The 15,091-nt window shown below is 53.8% G+C and overlaps 1 protein-coding gene across 5 annotated transcripts; it reads right to left on the bottom strand.

The window, feature by feature from the left end:
- Positions 1-351: 351 nt before the first annotated feature.
- LOC106045206 (suppressor of cytokine signaling 1-like) lies at positions 352-14,426 on the bottom strand. Of its 5 annotated transcripts, none has more exons than XM_048078854.2 (3): positions 13,945-14,426; positions 5,033-5,157; positions 352-1,887 (listed from the first exon to the last, which is right to left on the bottom strand). In XM_048078854.2, the coding sequence occupies exon 3, from the start codon at positions 1,819-1,821 to the stop codon at positions 1,147-1,149; it is 675 nt and encodes a 224-aa protein (XP_047934811.2). In that variant the 5' UTR covers positions 1,822-1,887; positions 5,033-5,157; positions 13,945-14,426; the 3' UTR covers positions 352-1,146. The 5 variants fall into 5 exon arrangements, with proteins under 5 accessions (XP_047934811.2, XP_066846298.1, XP_047934810.2 ...); XM_066990197.1 differs by lacking the exon at positions 13,945-14,426 and adding an exon at positions 12,957-13,148; XM_048078853.2 differs by lacking the exon at positions 13,945-14,426 and adding an exon at positions 12,666-12,821.
- Positions 14,427-15,091: the final 665 nt, after the last annotated feature.

Here is a 15,091-nt window from a genome sequence, read left to right on the forward strand (position 1 = left end):
AGTCCTATTTAAACCTTCTCTATCCCTCTCAGTTGCAGTCACCCTCACCACTTACAGTTCATCACTGCTGTGCTTCCTTCACTCAGTACAATTTTTAAATACTAAAAATACTTCTGAAAGTCTTGCCTCTATCTATTTACGAAGTGTCCTATGTTTATAAAATTCTTTATTTATTGCACTGTAAGGTGAACTACGTTTATTGTTCCCATCTAAGACCCTTCATGTACGTACTGCTTTTGGTCTTTGTAAGAAATTCACTTGTTCAGTTTCAGTTCGATTACCATATATCTCTGCACCAAACTAACCATGTTTCCAATGCTGCAAGGGAATGAAAATACTGTAATGTATTCATTAGCTTTTAAAAAGAAGTATAAAAACATGTTTATTAACATTTAAAAGTCGTATAAAAAATTCTTTGCGTTTTTTTTTTGAGACAAAACCAAAACATCTTTTTACAGTCCATAGATGGCAGCAGCATACTATCAGATGAGCGTAAGGAAGGGCGCAGGATTGATCTGTTCACACCCTCGCAGAGCAGACCAGGCTCTCTGGACCGGGACTGCCTCTGCTGGAATGCAATGCCCGTAGTATAAACCCATCTGCACTCCCAAAAACCTGTTTGAATAAAGCAAGGCAAAATGCAGTGAAGCTGCACGTACTGTAAATAGCTGCAGCAGTCTTCCCCGAGTGCAAGTGTTGACGTCTGTTTGTGCAGCGAGGAGCAGGGCGCGCTCCCACCCGCGTGGCTCTCCGGTCCGCACGGGGGCCGTGCCCACCGGTGCCCAGGCTGCAGCGCTGTGGGCCTGGTCCCAGCCATATCGCTTTGCGAGGGCACATGCATAGCACAGACTAGCTCAGGCACTTTGGGGGACCTGGGGGGGACAGGCAGCTCGCCCCGCTCTCAAGCTTATAAGGCACGACTGGAGCAAAGAGCAGGACCCGGGGGTGGAAACCGCTGCCCTCCCGGTCTGGCTTTACCCCAGCCACTGCAGGGAAGGCCACACGTGCTGTGCACCTCCAAGGACACAGCTCTCGTGGCCGGTGGGTTGGGGCACCTGCCCTCCCCTGCCTCTCCGAGCAGCTACCTCGGCCCCGCCGGCACGGCCAGGCGGCAGGCGCGTCCCTTCGCCTCCCACACGCCCGCCATCATCTCCCAGCCCCGGCTGCGGAGGGGCTGGGGACAACACTTTGCTCTGACCCCCGCCTCCTGCCCAGGGGTGACGCCGCCACCTCCTGCGGGCACGTCCCTGCGGTGTCCCCCGCGGCAGCAGCACCACCGGCGGCAGGCAGGCGCCGGCGGCACAGTTCTCGAAGCGTGGGCACCGCTCGGCGGCTCCGGCACAAGGGCTCGGAGAAGACCAGGGGGGTTCCCCCCATCTCATCAAAGTGCAAGGGGTTGTTGCGGGTCCCCGCCACCACCAGCTCCAGCAGCCGGACCACGCAGTCCGAAAACCAGTTCTTCAGGCGGAAATAGCCCTCCTGGAAAGAGATGCGGAGGCTGACGGGCCCCGTGGGCATCCGCACGCTCAGGCTGAACAAGCAGTTGCCCTGCGAGCTGTCCCGCACCAAGTAGGTGCCGACGGGCTCCCGCTGGAGCTTGGCGTGGGCCTCCCCCACGGACAGGGGGCCCCAGTAGAAGTCGCTGGCCTGGAGGATGTTGAGGGACCGCTCCAGGACCTCCCACTCACAGCTGCGAAACATCCGGAAGCGATCGGGCAAGCCAGGCGGCGCGGGGCTGGGGAGAACACTCCGATGCTGCCTTTGCGGACGAGAAACAGTGGCGTGCGTGTTGTGCAGATCATCTGGCCTCCCTCTGATCATCTCTCAAAGAGCCCATGGATCCTGGGAAGACGCTGCCTTTACCATCCTTCCTCCTTCGCGTCCAGCCTGCGGGAGAGAAGCAGAGTGAGGCAAACCCTCTACGCCCTTCTCGCTGGGCAAGTGGAGACAGGGACTTCACAGGGAGGAAAGACAGCAGCGAGAGCACCAAGGAGCACTGCAGGGAGCCATGGTGTGCCACTAACCCACAGCTGGAGGTACAACCAAGGAAATAAGAGCAGGAGGGGCTCCATCAGGATCCCCAGCCAGTGCAAGGCCCCACCTTACGGCACTGGGTTTATACGCTTCACAGCTAGGGGCTCCCCAGCACATCCTTTAGCAGGTTGGCTCGAATCTAGCAGATCTCGGAGATTTCCCTCTGCTGGATGTTTAGGGGCTTTTCAGAGTGGCCTTGAGACTGGCAAGAGGAAATGAGACCCCAAATGACAATGGAAAAAATTCCCGAGGCAGGAGGGTATCTTTCACTTTGGCATTCAGCGAGAGGTGGAAAGGTGTCTTTCCAGCCTGCCCACCTCCTCCTCTAACAGAAGGACAGACAGACCACAGGACCCAGAAGCAGCAGCAGATGGGAACGAGCCTTTCCCACCAGACCCCAGGGACCGCTCCCTCGTCCCAGGACGCCCTCGGATCAAGTGCCCCGCACGAAATGCTTCACCATCAGCTTCAGGGCTGCCACGAGGAGACCACTTACGCTGACACCAGGCTCTACTGATTTCCGAGGAGCGATTCTGCTCGGGGCCTTCCAGCCCGTGACTTCTGCTTGTGCCGGAGGGACATCTCCCAGCGCCTGCAGATGCTGCTGCCCACTCGCAGCCACCACCCTCTGCTCCTGTGCTGCCTTCAGCCAAGTGCCCTCCCTCCCTCGCTGTCACGACCCTGCTTGTCTCCCTCTCCATCTGCACCTCGTGTTGTCACCAGGCTGTCTGGCTTTAGAAAAGCAGATCCCTGCTCCCACTGTTGCCAACAGTCATCCATCCAAGTCATCTCAATTATTAAAAAAAATACGTGTGTGTGTGTGTGTGCATATAAATATATATATATGCATAAACATAAAAACCACAGCCCCGAGCCAGAGGCTCATTCTGTGTGAGAAGCTGAGCTGTTACATACCACTTCCCCAGGCCTGACAAGTCAGTAGCTCACCGCCAAGCCCTGCCCTCGGCCCCCTGACACACTCCATTAACCCAGTCACACTCGCTGACAGCGCCGCCACCGTGCCGGGAGCAGCACCGCCGCCGACACGCAGCCTGCGGGCCAGGAGCGCGCGGCCCCGTCTCCCGAGCCCCCCACCGCAGACCCAGGGGAGCACCAAGACTTGCGGCGGGCACACGGAGGGAAAGAGCATGAGGGAAAGCTCCAGGCTAGGCTCAGTTCCCCGTATCTCACGCCATTCAGCCGCTATTTAAAAGCCTCGTGCCAGCAGGACGGGGTGCCTTCCCCTCGTGCTGTTCTGGCACGGTATTTTTGGAAAGGAGGCACCTGACCAGCAGCGCCTTGCCTGCAGTCATCTCTTCTCTCCTCACGTCTCTCGCAATACTCAGCAGTGATATCAATAACGTCACCGTCAGGACAGGGAGCCATAAACACCGGGAAGCCTCTCCAGTGGTAAATGCGCTCAGTTTCTGGTCCTGTGGTGTGCAGGCCACGACGCCCCTGGCGCTGCTCTGAACGCTGCCGATCCTGCCCTTTAGCTACGTGTCGCCGTGGGAGGGAAATTCCACTCTGAGAAAGGTGGGAGGGGTAGGAAGGAGTTAATCAAGCTGGGTTTTTTCTTTTCCATTAAAAAAAAAAAAAAGAAAGAAAGGCAGCGGTTGAAAGCTGCTCAGATGGTTCAGCAAGTCAGAATAAATCTTAGGGGAAGCTGATTTAGTGAGCTGCACACAAGTAAACACAGGCGACACGTGCAGCGTTCAGGGCAATCTATCACCACCGAAAACTCAACACCACAAGAAGCTGCAGCAACTCGGTCCCTTTCCTTTTCCTCTCCACTGGGTAAGGAAGCTCTAGAGCCCTTTGACGTTAGTTATTATAGGGGAAAAAAGGTCATACTCCCGCTAAGGGCCTTCAGGGCTTCAGCTGCGATGGGACCAAGGAGACTCGCTCCCACCAGCAGCCACTCCTCCCGAACTGCGAGCTCTCTTGGGTCCAAACCGAAGTTTTGCCAATCTCATGGGCCTAGGTTGGAAAACAAATCCAAACAGGAAAACAGAAGCAAGCAGCTGTCTTTCATTTCCAGGCTAGCTTTAAAAACAACAAATAAATAGATAATTTGTTTAAGGCTGCAGATGCTGTTTGACAAAACAAGAAAAAAAACAACAACTGTTTGTCCCAGTTTTCAACCTTGAGTCACTCTCCCAAGTCCTTTAAGAAAAATCCACTGCTACTAGAAGTCTGGCTGACTAAGAACTGAGACTGTGTCATCGTTTCGAATTCAAAGTAAATGCAAAAATAGCACCCTCACAGCTTGCTCACTTGGTTTGAAATCTACATGTGGGTCAGGTCCTCAGTGTGAATTTGTTTAGCTTCAGTGACCCATTTCCAACAGATGACCGGGTGGCCGCCAGCGTAGCATTAGTTAGCCCTCTAGAAGTACTTCATGGTGTCACCTTTAAGGTTCACTTTTAATGGGTTAACGTGCGCTATGTGTCTGTGGCCTCCCAGGTGAAGGAGGCTAGGTGGACTCTTTGGACTAGAAATAAGCCAACCCTGGGGCATAATGAAACACGCGTGCATAATTAGTTCTGCTTCTGATTTGCCAAGCCCAGATTTGCTTTTTTCCCCCCGCTGCTAAAAAGCCCCCAAAAAAACCCAGCACCCAAACACTACAGCCTCCCTACAGCAAGAACAGCACTTACAGCCAAAACAACATCCCCAAAAAGCCGGTGTCCCGCTGACTGAAAGGCCGGATAAGTTTCCCCAGACCTTCTGCTTTAATGCAAGCTCAAGAGCTTTTCAAAACAAGTGCTCTTGACACGGAGCACTGTGCTCTCCTCCAGGCTCCCTACCCAGGCGAGGCAGCGGGTTTCGTGCAGGGAGAGCCCCGCGAGGCAGCCGGCTGCGCGCAGCCGCTGGTGTCAGCCAAACCACCCCGCGCCCTGGGGCTGGATACATCTGGCACGCTCAGCGGCGGCTTCACGCACGCGGTTCGGATCCGTGCTCGCACGCTGCCTTCAGGGCGCTCGGCGGGGCTTACCTCTCTCGATTTGCCATCCATAGGGGTGAGCCGCCAGATGTCAGGCCTGGAAGCGGTCTGAAGTCGGGAGCTCCGACGCAGCACCTCGCAGCTTTTGCAAAGCTTTCCTCCAGAGCAGATCCATCCTTCGGGAAGAAAGAGATGCCCGTCACACTGGTGACTAAGCCCATTAGCTGGCCGTAATGTGGATCTGAAACGCGACAAATCTGGAGGCGGTTGGTCTGCCTCAGCCTCCTCAACCTGTGAGGCTGTGGAAGCCTGCACACAGCACCTCAGATAGCAACGGATCGCTGTTGTTGTTATTGCTGCTTCCAAAGCCGTGACCTGAATAGCTTCCATACAGCTCACAGACGCCCTAAGGACAAGCGCAGAGACCTTACCGTTGCCATCATCTGCAGGAAGCGGGAACCATAAAAACCAGATGTTAAGAGACGGTGGCAACAGGAATACGCTTCAGGATTTGGAACAGCAAACTCAAGCTTGCACTCAGCACAAGGCACAACATTTAGACCGTCTTATCTGAAAGCACGCATGTGGCCATTCGCTGGGGAGTTATCTGAACAGCAACCAGCCCAATCTGGCTCCTGCTCTGCTGCTCGGCTTCCCCAGCAATCCAGGCTTTTTCTTTTCACCTCGTGGACGGAAACCCAGACCTGCTGACCTGGTGGAGCAGCAGCGCACCGCTTGTGCAACCACCTGCCTGGCAGCGGATCTGTCAGCAAGCGGAGAAAACAAACCCAGCCTTCTGCATGGCTTTCGGAGGCAGTCCCTTCGAGGCTCCACTTTTCCCTAGGCTCCCATCAGTTAACATCACTTCTCTGCATCGCCCCAGCCAAGCCCAGGCTGGGCACGCACCCCACAAGCCACGCTGACTCGCAGCTAGCAGAACCACAGCTCTGCCCCGTGACTACATTACCCTCTCTGTCTGGCCTCGGCACCTCCCTGTTATCAATCCTGCAGCTCGCGAGCAGCTGGGGTAATTCAGAAAAGCTTTCACAGGGACACCCAGCAGGTCCTTCGCAGCAGCATCCCTGCTTCAGGCAGCGGAGCCCGAGCAGACACCTCCTGCTTGCAAGCCCCCATCCCATCCATCGGCAGAGGGGAAGGGGCAGGCAGGAGAGGCACGGGGACAAGCACGTGCCTGTAAGCAGGGAGGACCAGCACAGAGGACCACATTTCAGCGAGGAACATGGCACAGCCCCGTGAATAGGGCCGGCGTCAATCGCAGGCAGCTCCTCCAGCACAAAGCGGGCTGAGGAGACGCCGCAGTTCCCGCTGTCTTTTATGCCACAGCTATAAATAGAGCTTGGTGTGAGGCTGATACTACGTCTGGCGTGAGGGAATATGTGGAAAAAACAAACGTGACACGCGTACACGTACCAAACCAAAACCATGTTTCCCTACATGACCAGCGTTCAACAAGGATGCAATATAAAAAAAAAATCTGTAAGCTTGCTGTCCTGTACGAGGCAGCAGCACACGCCGTGACATTTCCTGTTTCCACGTAGAAGAGATGTAGGGGAGAGCTCTGCACGCGGGTTTTGGGAACCAGCTTCGAGAGCTCTTGTGAAAGGACTGTCCTTATCAAACCCTCTTCTTAATTCTGGTGTTGGAGAGCACACTTCACAACCCACAAACAATTCCACCTTCTCATGGCTTAGTTTAGTTTTTGCGTTTAGTTTTTTGCGTTTCTTATTGTACTTTTCTGTGACGTGCTCTCTGCTTTAACGTGATGATCTGCTGATACAGGCTGCAAGTTTTTTTACCCAGAAGAAAACCCACAGGATAGTTTGATGTGCTCCGAGTATTCTTCAAGGCAAGGAAGTCTGCGAGCACGTTTGGCTTCCACATAACACGCTTCAAAAGACAAGAAGGTGGCAGTTTATAGGGAAAGCTTATTGCTTTTGCTAGCCTGACCGAAAGAGCTGGAAGAGAAAACCTGCTCCAGGGTCCCTTCCTCTCACCTTTGAACCACTCTGCAAATCCAGAACAACTACTTCCAAATTAAACAGCCCTTTCCACGCAGGCCTGGCCCTGCGTGGAGCTGTAATCCTGCCATTTCGGAGTAACAGCACCACTTCCCTGAGCTGTAAGGCTGCCGCGCAGCAGCTGCTGCATAGCAAGTAACACAACCAGACCTACCAGCTGGCTTACACGGGACTACCGACGTCTGGTCTGGGAGCCTGAGGCGTTTTCCCCCGCTGAAACTGGGGAAAAGAGAGCTTAAAAATATAAATTGTTAGAAACAGGAAATTGTTACGCGTTACTGCTAGGCTTCAACGCTGCTGCTCGGGCTCTCCTGCCGAGGCTGAAGGACAGGGAGCTGTCGCTGCTCACTTCTGGTCGGCCCAGCGGTGTTTTTTGATGCCTGGGTGCCAAAAGGAGGAGGTGGGGGGCAGCCAGAGAGGAGAGGAGAGATGAGGAGGGGGAGCAGGGACTGCGGGAGGCACGGGGGCTCTGGCAGAGCACTGAGGGTGACAGGGACAGGGAAAAAGGGGCCGGGAGGGAGGCCAGGAGTCCAGCATCCGCCAGTGGCAGCTCCTCTCTCCATACCTGGGTCAACGGCATGGGTTTGCATCCCCCATTCTGACCTTACTCAGCTGAATGGACTGGTTTTGGTCGTTCCAGTGCCCTGCCTGAACACGTACATCCCAAAACACGACGGCTGTCGGTGGTTCCCACAATGACCGCAGCCCCTCACCAAAACCATCGCATTTAGCAGGAAAGGCATTCAAGGAAGAGGCTAACTCCTAGAAATGAGCAGCGTCTGCAGGGAAAACTGGCTCGGTATCATGGATTTGAGAGAAAAATCCTAGGTGCTTAACCTGTACATGCCAGGGCACACGGGCACAGGGGAGGGCCGCTCCCTTTGCTCTTAAAACCTCCTGGCTCTAGCCGATGTGACAGACCATGAATCAATGACTGTGCTTTCAGAAGAAGGAGCGAGGGTCATGAAGCACAAACGCACCACAACACCAAGTTTTATAATGGGGAATTTCCAATACACAAAATAAAGAAACGAGTCCTGCGAGTCAAAAGTGGAAAAAAGAAAAATACTTCAGTCACTAGAGGTTATTTAGGAAAGCTTAAAGCATCAGAGCGTGCTGACCTGCAGGGGCAATAGGGGCTGCCTGGCTGTGAGGACAGCCTGGGGAGGTACAAGCCTCACAAGGGCCATTGCCGTGGGTCAAAGGCACCATCCAAAACCCCTGCGAAGCCCCAGTGCCTGCCCGAACCTCTCTACAACCTCCACAGCCCTTCAGAAGGTGAGAAGCTAACCCCAGCAGAGCCGACGTAAAGGAATATAAATTACTGATGGCGGGGAGCAAATTTACATTAGGACGGCTGTCATGAAAGTGGGACAGCAGGTAGCCAAGAAAAACAAAAGGAAAACCCAGAAAACAAGTGGCATTTTCAGCTGATTAAAACCTGAAAGCCTCCGGGGGAATCACTCGTCTCACTGGGATACCAGCACGTGGGGATGAGGACACTGCAGAGAAGCTAAGCAAGAAAGCAGATACCTTTTTTTTTTCCTTGCATATTTTGCTGAGGAGATTCCCCAGTATTTAACGATATTTAACCTGAAGGGGTGGAGGGCAGTAATCAGAAGAGATGGAGAATGCTGAAATTAAAGAGCAGAAAGTCAGCGGGATGCAGCGGGCCGTACGCAGGACTTTGGAAGGAGCTCGGAAAGGGCTGGTTGAGACGCAGAAAGGTGCTCTCTCGCTCAGACCAGCTGCTGCCACCAGTTGCACGGGGCTGCAGGTGATGTGAGGAACCTTTTTGGACATGCGCTGCTACGACAGGAGCAGCCCAGGGCTGCCTGGCCGCAGGGCAGAGGCAGAACTTCCATCAGCAAGGCAGCACCGAAAGGCGGCCGGCTGCCAGGACGTGCCTCAAGCATCCCCAGGACTTGCACGAAAATAAACTGGGTCTGCATTTCCAGGAGCAATGCGTTAACTGGGGCAGCTCACGAACGAGCTGAAAAACAGCACCTAGCGCTCACTGAGGGAAGCTCCAGCTCAGCACGCAGAAGCAGAAATTAATAAACAAGCAGCAAACACAAACGTGAGGCTGCAAAATAGGCAGGTGGGAATGTAACACCTGAGACAACACGTTCAGCTCCAGTCACCTTAAATAAAAACAGGTAGAGCTGAAACAAAGGGAATGGGCCTAAGGATGGGTGATGAGAAGTCACGTGCAAGTTTTCAGATGGAGACTGGAGAAACGTGATGCTTAGCTTAGAGAGCGGATAGGTACAGGGGGTGCAAAAGGAACACACCATATAGTCAGGCCGCTCTTTTTGTGCTCTTTCATAAAACTAAAAGAGAGGAAGTTCAAAGGTAACCGAGATTGAAAAGTAAGTAATTTTAAAACTCATAAAAGGGAAAAACTCCAATCACACACACATTAAAATGCTGCCGGGGAAAGTGAGAGAGCTGATCTGAGGACTCTCATTTCTCTTCTTTCTCAAACTTCTCTGCCTTGCTTCTGTAAAGGACCCACCACTCCAGGCTTCAGCAGAGGAATCCAGCAGCAAAGGGCTTTATTTTTTTCAGCATCACCTTTTTAAGTCCCCCCTTAACTGATCAGACTTGACACAAAAATCAGGGGAGCCCAGCAAAAGGCGCAAACTTCCCTTACTCATGCAAAACTGAAGAAGTAAACAAGGGTTTATAAAGTCACTACAAGGACTCAGCCGTGGGGCTGCTGCAGTTTGTGAACTGCAGAATCACAAAGACCATAACCCAAGTCAGCATCTGAAGTCAAAGTTTTTCTTCAGCGTTTGCAGGGGGTGGGGATGGGGGAGACAAAACCTCTCTGCTCAGACAAAGGCAGCTGAAGGCTGCCAGCTTAGCACAACTTTGCCAGCAACCGCTCTGAGAGAGCCAACGTAAAGCTCGAGCAGCCTGCGTGCAAGCTTCGGATCAGCAGGGCCTGGTCGTCTCCCTCGTACTTCACATGTGTTTGCGAACAAGCAGCAGCACAGAAAGTGCACGGGGAGCAGGAAGGGAGAAGGCAGAGAGAATGTGCATTATCAAAATACCTTGAGAGCAGTTCTTGGAAATGTGCAGTCTGCAAGCTTGTATCAGACATTCATTTCCTGTGAAGTGCACACAGGCCTTTTCATTTCTCCACTGAAGAGGACGAAACTAAGGGGGCAGCTCGAAAGGCTCCAAAGACAACACAGAGACCAGTATTTAGCAGTTGTACTAAAACTGAGTTGATATTGATATACTATTAAAGAAGTACTGCACACAGATTCCCAGCGGTTAAATAAAATAAAAAAAAATAAATAAATAAAAACAGGACTTTCTACACCTCTCACTTCTAAATCTTACCTTGAAATCTTGCACTTGGTCGGGGGGGGAAATTAATTTTACTCGAGTCATTTTGACCACTCACTAGCACAAAGCCACCAAATCCTGTTGCACCACACACCGCTGAACTTTTTTTTTTTTTTTTACAGGGTGTGAGACCAGTTTCAGCAAAACGCTCAGCTAATGAATACCTCGATGAGGCAACAGGCTGTAGGATATGCACAGATGCAAAACAGAAGGCCGAGCAGTAGTGAAGTACACTGGCAGGAAAGAAGGGGGTAAGTTGATACCGTGACCGTCTTCAGCTTCTGCCTCTAGTTCCATGTAATCAGGGGTGTAATTAGCCTAACGTTTAACTGCCTTCTTTTAAACAAATATTTGATGCCTCTTAACAGTATATGCACTTAATACCTTGCTCTACAAAAAGATACCATCCCAGTATGGCAGACTCAGCTCTTGCAGCACCTACACATTCATTTAAGATGCACCTCTCCCGGCTCACGAGCACAACCAGATAATGGCTCGGGAACACACAGCCTCCCCAGAGCTTTTATTAACGTGACCACAGTGTCAGCCTGACCCAAACGACGTCCTGTTTGAGCACCAGCACTAGCTATTTCTCGCTGACCAGAGGAAGGTAGGAACAGGGCAGGAGAAGCAAGGAAAGCAAAACTGCATGTGGCAGGGCCAGGGAGAAGGAAAGAATGAAATCCCAGCGGGGACGGAAAGAAAGAGAAACCAGGGAAGAAACCCAGCTCGAAAGGCACATTCTCCCCTTGTGCTTCCCAGTGGTGCAACCACAGCGTCGGTGACAGCAGCGGGGAATTGGCACCACACGGCTCCAGCTCTGCCCTTGCGCAAACTGGCCACCAACTTCAGAGACATTCCAGCTGGATTAGGGACGGAGGCACTAGCTGATGTCTGAAGCTGTCATCTGGAAAGCAAACTTGGCCCTCTCCGAACAGGGGCAGGGACACAAACCCGGGAGGCTTTGCACCAGCCCAGCCTTGCCCTGTAGCTTCTCTACACCTGCTTTTCGGGACCCCAACAGTTTTTACCTGTGGCTTCCAGTGCAACCTGGAAGAAGAGCCTCGTGCTGCCTCTCGCCACAACCACCAGCCAGCAGTGAGCGAGGCAGGGTACCGAGGGGTGTGCAACAGACAGCAAGCAGCGCAGAAATAACAAAGGCCCAGCTCCAAGTCTGGCTGGGGAGAAGATGGGAACCAGTGTGGGAGGCTGGCATCCGAGTAATCCCACGGATTTGTGCCCAAGAGCCTTCCGCTCCGGAGGGGACAAGACCCCGTCCTTCAACAGCCGAGCTGTAAGTCACAGACCCAGCAGAATCCCTCACGAACACAGAAACAAAGCTTGGCTTCATCTGCAGCAACCGGTCACATCTCGTCGTAACTTGATTCAACCAAGACCAACATTATGTGATAATAGAGCCTCAGTCCCACAAACTTCTGTGCATGTGCATAATTTTAAGCACATGACTATAACCCCACTGCGACTCAATGGGCTATTTGACATCCGCAGCATCTGAACTGCAGTCCCGATTGTTTGGAGAAGGAAGATAGAGCCTCTGGAGGGCCCAGCCATTAGAGGACGATAGGTTGGGAAACTGCAGTTATTTCTGATCCCACCCCATTCAACAGAATTAAGCATGGCCAACATGTGACTGCAATTTTCACTCTCCCGAGTGCTGCAAAGAGCAAACTCTGCCGTCTGGACCACGTACTCCTAAATAGCAGCTCGCTACCCTAAGCTTTCCTCTTTACCCCAAACTTTCCAAAACAACGGTCAAGCCACATCCCCATCCTTCGCTTGTACGTTTGGGGGGGGGGGGGGGCAGGAACTCAGGGATGTTAAATTCATCTTTCTGTTACCTCCAGGGCTCATTCAGATCTCGCTTCCATGCTTGTACCGAGCAGGACAGAGCACACACTTACACTAAACTCGATTAGAATTAAATCAAGGAGGAAAACAAATAAATGGAAGGAAGAGCTCGCTTTTCCAGCGAAGACCAACCACTCCTCCGGTGCTGCACGGAGGGGAAGCGGCACCGGGACCCAGCTCCCCGCCACCCCGCGCCGAGAGCCGACAGGGGCGGCAGGCTCGAGCCGAGCCGAGGCACATGGCTCCCCGTGGGGCTGCTGCCGGCACCCCAAACCCGGAGCGGGGCAGCCCCAGCCCAGCTCGGCCCCCCCTCTCCCGCAGCCTGGCCCCCAGCTCCTGCCCTCCCGAGGCGTAACAAAAACCAAATAAAGACTGAAATCCCCCCTCCACCCCCCCCCCCCCCCCAAAACACTCACGCGCTCCCCAAGGAGCCGGCTTTCGGGCAGCAGAGCCCGGCTCGCTCTCGGCACCTCCTGGGCTCCGGGCGGCGCGGCCGAAGGGGCCGCGGGTGCGAGCGAGCGCTCAGTGCCGGGGCGACAGCGGCGCCGCCCGGCCCGGCCCGGCCCGGCCCCTGCCCCCGCTCTCCCGCCCCGAAGCGAAACCGAGGCGGCCCCGCTCTCCGCCGCCGCGCCGCGCATCCCTCCCCCCGGCCCCCCCCTCGCACTCCCCGGCCCCCGAGATCGGCGAGGGGCCGGCGCCCGCCTTACCGGGGCTTCGCGGGGGCGGCCCGGGCCGCCGGGAGCCCGCCGGGCCCTCCTCGGCCGCGGGGAGCGGCGCGGAGGGGAAGGGGAGGAAACCCCCCAAAGTGCTGCTTTTCCGAGGAAGGAGCCACGGGGGAGGGGAAGGGGAGGGGTTTCTCCCTCCTCCACCACCGCCACCCCGTCTTTCCACGGCGTGGCTTTTGCGAGGGGAAAAAAAAAAAAAAAAAAAAAAAAAAGTACAGAAGAAAAAAAAAAAAAAAGTTAAGAAAAGTTGGCCAGGTTGGGAGAAAGAAGGGGAAGGAAAAAGCAACGACCAAAAAAAAAAAAAAAAAATCAGCTCCGAAAGCCCCTCTGCTGCAGCCCCGGCTCCGCAGCATCCCTCGGGGAGCGCGCCCCGGGCGTGGGCTCGTTTCCCCCGGGGGGGTCGGGGTGGCCCTGCCCGGCTGAGCCCCGAGCTGGGCCGGGCAGCGCTGGAGCCCTCCGAGGGCAGGGGGCAGCTCGGGCTGGGCAGAAACGCCCGCCCCGGGGAGCCGAAGGGAAATCGTGGAAATCGCGGAAAAAAACGGGAGAAGGCGCAAAGGTTTTCAGAGGTGGGATATAAATAGCTGCCGGCGTGGAGCGTGCCGTAAGCGTATCGCTGCTCGAAAAGAACGGGGGAGAAGAATTTTTTGCAGTTCTGTACGAAACACACCACTGTTAAAGGCCTAGCCTGCAATTAGGCAATGGCTTGATTGCACCATCGGAGCTCTAATTCACCTCCACCAGATCCCCCCGAGACCGCTGCATGCATCCCCTGGTGCGTGCATGCTAGGTGGATTGCCCTGTTGAAAAAGCCACACACAAATGCAGAACGCGGACATGCTCTGGCTGCTTTGCACCAGTCTAGTGATGCAAAGCAGCTGTAACTCCGGGTTAAGCAGCTGACTACAAGAGCTTTACAGCTGCTTCGCATTGCTGGGGAGCACGAAACAGTCAGAGACACACTGAATCCGACCTGCAGTCTTGCCAGAAGTTCCACCAAGTATTGAGACATCACTCCTTGTTTTTCCTTTCAACCAAGCATGAAGATGCTGCTGACCACAGAAGAATTTCTGAGCTTCCCTGAGAGTCTGGGCAAAGTGGCAATTCTGTTTTAGGGAGGCTTCAGTGGGAGGATCTGCCACTGGAGCGCTAAATCACGGCAGGGACGAAGTGCTCTTCTGTTCCATTTTTGGTTTATGAGGAAGCTTGTCACACTTTTCTTTGTATTTTTGGATGGCAGCTTCAAAAATATCCTGTGGTTTGCTTTACAGTTGCCTAGTAGGGAGCCAGTTTCCCTCCGTGGGTATTTATAGCATTTATTGGGTGACTTCATAGACTCTACCGGCCACCTTGCCTTAACATGAGTTGGACCAGTCTAATTCTTCCTTTTATTCTTCCTCTCTGTCTCTGCTTTAGAAAAGCAACAACCGGCCTCGCTGCTCTGAGCCTGCCCACGGGTCTCGCTCTTCCCTCCCTCATCCACTTGAAACCGTGACCTCGCAGCGGTTGTGGCTGAGGCATATTGCGGCGATCCTCTTTGGCAATAAAAGCCGTGAGACGTGGCACGGTGGCACCATTGACCGCAGTTTTCCAAAGCTCAGACTTGACTCACGAGGACCAGGATCGAGGTGCCTCTCAAGTGGCTTCATGATAGGTGGAAAACACAAGGACGCTGAAATAGCGTTGTGTCTTCCGACACAAAGGAGACAGCGAACAAAGCATGCTCAAGCTTCACTAGTGCTGCTTTTCTCTCCTGCTAGCCTGGATGTGATTAAGCTGACAAACAGACCCTGCCTTTAGCTGAGTTTTCTTAAGAAAAAAAAAAAAAAAAAAAAAAACAGCAAATTCCCTAGAACCAAGAGACTCCCCCCTCTCTCACACCGCTGGATTGGTGCCATTTACTCAACTGCTCGAAGCACATGGACACCCGTCTGAAAGGCTCTGTGCAGTGGCAGGGAGGACACAGGCAAGTGAATGGTCCCGCTGTGTGCAACCCACTTTGAGCCCTGCCCAGGACGCTGATGACAGTGAGGAGAAGAATAGCTCCCTAGGGGAGGCCAGGATTTGTTCTTATTTTTACATGTAGTATCAACCCCCTTGTTTTTTCTTCCGCCTGAGGA

The sequence above is a fragment of the Anser cygnoides genome, chromosome 1 (genome assembly GCF_040182565.1).
Source record: "Anser cygnoides isolate HZ-2024a breed goose chromosome 1, Taihu_goose_T2T_genome, whole genome shotgun sequence".
Lineage (NCBI taxonomy): Eukaryota > Metazoa > Chordata > Aves > Anseriformes > Anatidae > Anser > Anser cygnoides.

Coding starts and splice junctions, on each gene's coding strand:
- LOC106045206 (XM_048078854.2), bottom strand. CDS start 1,821: ATGATCAGAGGGAGGCCAGATGATCTGCACAACACGCACGCCACTGTT.